Source organism: Triticum urartu, chromosome 3A, assembly GCF_056163025.1.
Source record: "Triticum urartu cultivar PI428250 chromosome 3A, HENAU_Tu73, whole genome shotgun sequence".
NCBI classification, from domain to species: Eukaryota; Viridiplantae; Streptophyta; class Magnoliopsida; order Poales; family Poaceae; genus Triticum; species Triticum urartu.
The window spans coordinates 118,059,077-118,065,818 of record NC_141875.1 but is presented as its reverse complement, the minus strand read 5'-3'; the positions used below and the strand labels follow the sequence as shown (position 1 = coordinate 118,065,818).

At 52.3% G+C, this 6,742-nt stretch overlaps 1 protein-coding gene across 1 annotated transcript; it reads left to right on the top strand.

Moving 5' to 3' along the window:
* Nucleotides 1-1,974: 1,974 nt before the first annotated feature.
* On the top strand, nucleotides 1,975-5,658 carry LOC125543167 (trans-cinnamate 4-monooxygenase). The gene is made up of 4 exons (XM_048706420.2): nucleotides 1,975-2,414; nucleotides 2,530-2,969; nucleotides 4,119-4,240; nucleotides 4,774-5,658. Exons 1-4 carry the CDS (start codon nucleotides 2,070-2,072, stop codon nucleotides 5,370-5,372), a joined length of 1,506 nt encoding a protein of 501 aa, XP_048562377.1. The 5' UTR covers nucleotides 1,975-2,069; the 3' UTR covers nucleotides 5,373-5,658.
* Nucleotides 5,659-6,742: the final 1,084 nt, after the last annotated feature.

Here is a 6,742-nt window from a genome sequence, read left to right as displayed (position 1 = left end):
CATCATATTGCTACGCTGCCCAAATCGGCTGCATAAACCTTTGATCAACCGCTTCCCATAGGTTATACCCATAGATCGTAGACGTCCAGCCCTTCCTCCCGGCAAAAAGAGGACCACATCTGGATCAAGCTGATAGCCTTGGAAAATGTCTTGCAAAAAATCTGAAACTGTCTGCGTGTTAAAAATGCAATCATTGCCAGCAAATTGGCCGGCTTGGCAATTACTTGTGACAAGGTTTTAAAGGCGAGATACTTACTTCTAAGCAAATCTTGTCATACCCGCCCTCGGTGAGTAGCTTGAATAGTCATTTGCTGAGCAAGCCCTCATTTTTTCTCAACATCTTCCACCCCTGAGTTCACTTTGGGAACATCTGTTGAGACAGTGCCACCAAGTATGTCACTCATACACACTGGATGAGAGAGTGGTCGATGATACCTTCATCCTACTAGCACATCAAGTAGCAAGGCTTCATATAACCCTGAATGCCATGCCTTAACGACGATCGGATGCCCAAATTCTATACTGAAAGCAAGCCATACAAAGGTTTTGCAGGTAAGGGGAGCTTAGCTCTTCCAAATGTAGTGAGGTCTGATAACTCATAAGTGTAGGTAATCTATTGTATACATTTTTGGTAAGTAAGAGTATCGATCCTAACAAGAATAAAAAATAGTTGTTAATGAAAGTTAGTGAGGAGTCATTGTAAAAGTGTAAACGCTACAAAGACTTTTTGATGGTTTGTTTGATCACAAGAATAATTGTAAGAATGTCATTTATAACAAACGTGCAATGGTGCAACAAGTGGTCAAATCTTTAATTGTGCCAAGGGCAAGCCGATTATATTACTTACAGGGATCAAATCACTCTCGGGGACGTAGGTGCGTCGATTTGGCGACGGGTGTAGACGCGTCTTCCAACGACGACCGACGAGCAAATCGGAATGGGGCGGAAGGGCGGCAGCTGCTACAGGGTGTCGACGGTAGTGCGTGGTAGCCGGCGGAGACAAGGAGGACGGCGCCGACATGGATGCGGATGAGCAGCGGGCACAAGGGGGGGAGGGGGTGTTTTTCCTTGAGAACTGGCCGTGACTGAGTGGATTTGAAGGCTTGCCCACGCGGCGTTTATAATTTTTGAGTTAATATAGTTTGAGGATTCAATTAGGTCCAATTTAACTCCTCGAATATATTTTTTAAAGAATTTAAAACATTTTAAAGGGTCGGCCAGAGATGCTTTTAGGAACCTCACCGTCGTTTCCCATGACGCAGACCCGTAGAAAATGGGACGCCACGGCCGATTCTTCCCACAACGCCGATCTCCAAGTCGGAGGTGAGGACACCCTGGCCGAAATGTCGCCCAAGGAGGAGAAGGGAGTTGACGTTGTCGGTGAATGGTGGGAGCTGGTCGCCGGTGCCGGAGAAGGTCGGGGTTCAGAGGCACGACGAGGCGACCGACGCATGCCAAGCGGAGGAGGTGGCTAACGCAACACGCGGCTGCGGAACACAGTGGTTGTGTTGTCAGTTGTCACCGTACCTTACGCTTCGCGCGGCTGCCCCTCTAGTTCTCAGGATGCCAGCAAACTCGTGGTCGCGTTGCTGGCCGGAAACGCCATTTTCATCGCTTTGACCCGGCCACGAGATCGGCCAACAGTTTCTGCGTGCGGTTGGTGGCGCTCCGGCCGCCATGTACTACTATGTCTCTACTCACCCCTGCGACTTGTGCGTTTTGACCAGCCCAACTCCTTGACCCACCAAACACGAGCCCGCCGGCCCTCTTTCCCGATTAGCCCATGCCCGCCCCCCAAAAAAATGGTTCCGGACCACAGCTGGGCCCGCACCACCACCCACACACCCACCCACCCCGCCACCCGTACGCCTTCCCACACCACCAGAATCGCCGACCCCGTGTACCACTTCACATCCGCCCGCCACCTACCTCCGTCAAAACCCCCCGCTATAAAATCCCCACCGCTGCGCAATCGTCCGTCAAATTAATTCGGCAGATCGGCCCGCCCCTCCCCACCAGCGACACGACACACACAGGCACACGGGAGCCGCACACCGCACCTACCCCCGATGGACGTGCTCCTCCTGGAGAAGGCCCTGCTGGGCCTCTTCGCCGCGGCGGTGCTGGCCATCGCCGTCGCCAAGCTCGCCGGCAAGCGCCTCCGCCTCCCCCCGGGCCCCTCCGGCGCGCCCATCGTCGGCAACTGGCTGCAGGTCGGCGATGACCTCAACCACCGCAACCTGATGGGCATGGCCAGGCGGTTCGGCGAGGTGTTCCTCCTCCGCATGGGCGTCCGCAACCTGGTGGTCGTCTCCAGCCCCGAGCTCGCCAAGGAGGTCCTCCACACCCAGGGCGTCGAGTTCGGCTCCCGCACCCGCAACGTCGTCTTCGACATCTTCACCGGCAAGGGCCAGGTAAATCCATCAATTATTAATCGTCCTGATTTAATCTGCTCCTCGATCGCATAGTAGCGGAAGTAATTAATTAACGGGCGTCTAATTAACGCTGGTAATTGACGCGCAAATGCAGGACATGGTGTTCACGGTGTACGGCGACCACTGGCGGAAGATGCGGCGGATCATGACGGTGCCCTTCTTCACCAACAAGGTGGTGGCGCAGAACCGGGCGGGGTGGGAGGAGGAGGCGCGGCTGGTGGTGGAGGACCTCAGGGCCGACCCGGCGGCGGCGGCGGCGGGCGTGGTGGTGCGCCGCAGGCTGCAGCTCATGATGTACAACGACATGTTCCGCATCATGTTCGACCGCCGCTTCGAGAGCACCGCCGACCCGCTCTTCAACCAGCTCAAGGCGCTCAACGCCGAGCGCAGCATCCTCTCCCAGAGCTTCGACTACAACTACGGCGACTTCATCCCCGTCCTCCGCCCCTTCCTCCGCCGCTACCTCAACCGCTGCACCAACCTCAAGACCAAGCGCATGAAGGTGTTCGAGGACCAGTTCGTCCAACCGCGCAAGTAAGCACTCCAGCACTATACCAGTAGCAGTCTAGTGCTTGATTGTCTCTTACTATAATTATTAATTCGTGCGCCTAGCGTTAATCCATGACTCCATGTTACTATAAGCAAGTAGGCACGCCAAATTGGACACGCATGTTGGCTCCACTTGCGCCAGCTTCCATTTCTTTACTCGTCGTGCGTGGGTTGCGTTGGTTGGTGCTGGCCGGCCGGCGGTGGTAGCTGACCGGTTGCAGTGAATCGGTGGTGAGCTGGAGAGCGAGTTTGGTGGCGCTCCTACCTGCACAAGTTAGCTGGGGTTCCATTCCACGAGGTGGCTGGCTGATGTGGTCATCCAGATCACGATGATAGCGACGTCGGTAACGTCGTGGAGCAGCATGGTCGTCAAACTTCTCGGCACAAGTTATCTTTGCGCCTACACTTGACCTTTTCAAGGCCACCAGCCATCGTGTCGCTCTCGTCCAAACCAGCACGCAATGACCCATTAGAACGCTGCCCGATGCAGCCATGCTCCCATAACCCAGATGCCTCAATAGTTTTGACATCGCACAACAAGATGGGAGGGACTTGAGATCTGTCTTTGTCCATACGGCTGCGTGTTCTTGAAACCTTTGCTTGGCGTAGCATGCAGAGATTGATGATTACGTGAACAACCGCGCATCATGTGATGGATCGGCCTTTTCAAAGCAAAGGCTTTAATTGGTGAAATTGCTTTCTGAAGCGGTTGGAGGTCCGACTCATTCACGATCACACCGACAGTGGAAAGCGTCAAACATAAGTTATTTGAATTGTTCGTCTGATTGGAGCAGGTCTACCAGATCGCCATCTGCTTAGTAAGCCATGGGGAAAAATGACAAGTTACAAAGCAGGCTAAAATGGCTAGTTTTTTTTTAGAAAATGGCTAAAATGGCTAGTTGTAGTGCTCCTGGTTTGCCATTTTCCATTGCATGTTACACATCATGTGGGACCACGTACGATAATGGAGCTGTTAGCTTATTCCTCTATTGAATTGGACGGATCGATCATGCTAACAAACCAGCATAGCAACATGGCTGCATTTTACTGTACGCCGAGCTACTTGGCACCTAGTTGTCCAACTGGGAAATTAATGGGTACGGGTCCCTAACTTATCCGACATGACATTTGCAGGGAGGCGTTGGAGAAGACGGGCGAGATCAGGTGCGCCATGGACCACATCCTGGAGGCCGAGAGAAAGGGCGAGATCAACCATGACAACGTCCTCTACATCGTCGAGAACATCAACGTCGCAGGTAAATTTCATCATCAGCTAAACATATGTACTTACTACTCATACTTTCTCATGAAGTGGAGTGGTTGTTGTTAAGTACGTAGTCTTAGTCATGTATATGATGTAGCCATGATGTTGTCGGCGACGACCATTTCTTTGTTAATGAAAAGCACCACGCACGATTGGAAACTTTATGATCAAAGAGGCCGTAACCTAACCTTTTTATTCTTAACTAAGCGGCGCTTAGCCGGCACATGCACGCAGGCATACAGTACACCTAACCTTTTTATTCCTAATTAATCACACAAGCACACACTTTCTTCATGATCCAGTATTATTCCTTGAACGTGCGGAGAGCCTAGGAGTACACTCCGAGCTGTAAAAAATATACCAGTATTTGCAAATGGTGTACTAGCCAGAGCTGCGTCCACGTGATCTCTCACCGAACTTCGTTTTCTAGCTCAACTTTACAACCCCATTTGCCGCCATAATTAATAATTAATTGTCGATGCGACAAATGTCCACAATGACGGAGCTTGGATTGATCCTTTGCAGCCATTGAGACGACGCTGTGGTCGATCGAGTGGGGCATCGCGGAGCTGGTGAACCACCCGGACATCCAGCAGAAGCTGCGCGAGGAGATCGTCGCCGTGCTCGGCGCCGGCGTGGCGGTGACGGAGCCCGACCTGGAGCGCCTCCCCTACCTGCAGTCCGTGGTGAAGGAGACGCTCCGCCTCCGCATGGCCATCCCGCTCCTCGTGCCCCACATGAACCTCAGCGACGCCAAGCTCGCCGGCTACGACATCCCCGCCGAGTCCAAGATCCTCGTCAACGCCTGGTTCCTCGCCAACGACCCCAAGCGGTGGGTGCGCGCCGACGAGTTCAGGCCCGAGCGGTTCCTCGAGGAGGAGAAGGCCGTCGAGGCCCACGGCAACGACTTCCGGTTCGTGCCCTTCGGCGTCGGCCGCCGGAGCTGCCCCGGGATCATCCTCGCGCTGCCCATCATCGGCATCACGCTCGGACGCCTGGTGCAGAACTTCCAGCTGCTGCCGCCGCCCGGGCAGGACAAGATCGACACCACCGAGAAGCCCGGGCAGTTCAGCAACCAGATCCTCAAGCACGCCACCATCGTCTGCAAGCCACTGGAGGCTTAAGAATTTTCGATGAACGACATGGAGGTTTATGGCATGCGTGCGTCCACGCTGATGCGGGGAGATCCATCTATGCATGTGACTGTGTATTTTGCATTTCTTTTTTGGTGTTTTGTAGTAGTGTAAGTTTAAATTATTTTTTTGGTGTTGGGCTATTTGTCTTCATGTGAGGCGTCGTGTTGTAAATTTCCATATATAATGTGATGTAAAACTTCTTGGCTCCAAAAAACGACATGGTTACTCATTTTGCAATGCAAACTCCGAGCTGGCTCAGAATCATTGTTATTTATGGCGTAGTGTCAAAAACGCCTTTACATTATGGGACAAAAGGAGTAGGTGTTAGGCTGGTCAACTAATAACATGCATAAGTTACAATCTTCATTGTGGATATCATACACGTCTTTATTTATGTAGACTTATTTTTCTTTGGCATGTCACGGTAATATATTTTATGTTACTGCAAATATCTTCCTCATTAACAACATGCAACACAAGCAAACTTACCTTATGGTGTATTATGTTACTAGCTAAGTTACTTTCATTGTGTCCATCTTTAGCCGTCGTTGTGGCACGACCAGCCACGTCGCCAACCGTCCGATTGGCTTCCTATAAGAGCATCTCTAACTGATCCTTCAAAAGTCATAATTGAATTTAATATTGTTTCAAAAAAGTAAGCAAGAGCTAGCACATCCGTCAAAACAAAAATCTCTGAAATATGATATTTTCCCCTATAAATTGTCTTCCACTTCCTCAAATTTAGACTCACCATGACCGTTCTCAGTAGAAATTAGCCCCAATCTCGCTACTCATTTGCCCACATCTTTCCCGACTGACCTTGCTGCCGCCGCCACTATCCCCACCGTAGGTCTTCACCGGCCCCGATGAGCAGCGGAATGGAAAGCCCCACCCCTGCCGCACCCCCAGCCACCCTTGTTGGCGCCAGAGACTCGCCTCCGACTACAAATTTGGTGCCGCAAGAACAAAAGGGGCAGAGCCAAGGCAAGAACCTAATTGAGCTATCTCGGTCACGGGTGGTGGTCGCCACTCGCTCCATCGGCACCACCCTACCATCTTTGTCCAAGCCAGCCGACAAACGGGACCACCGGCCATCAGTCAAGGCAGTGAACAACATGGTGACCGCCGCGAAGAAGAAGAATGCGGTCGCCGGGAAGCTACCCCCGCCGCGTCCCGTGCCACGGACGCCTACTACGCGACATGTTGTAGCCGCACCACCACCCCCTCCACCTCCGACAGCTGACGTCGACCCGAGATTCAAAAAAGATCTGGAGCTAGGCCAGCATGCTGGATAAAATGGCCGCAAGGTAAAAAATCTTTTTTATTTTCAATTGCTCAAGTGATTGATGGGTAGGTTC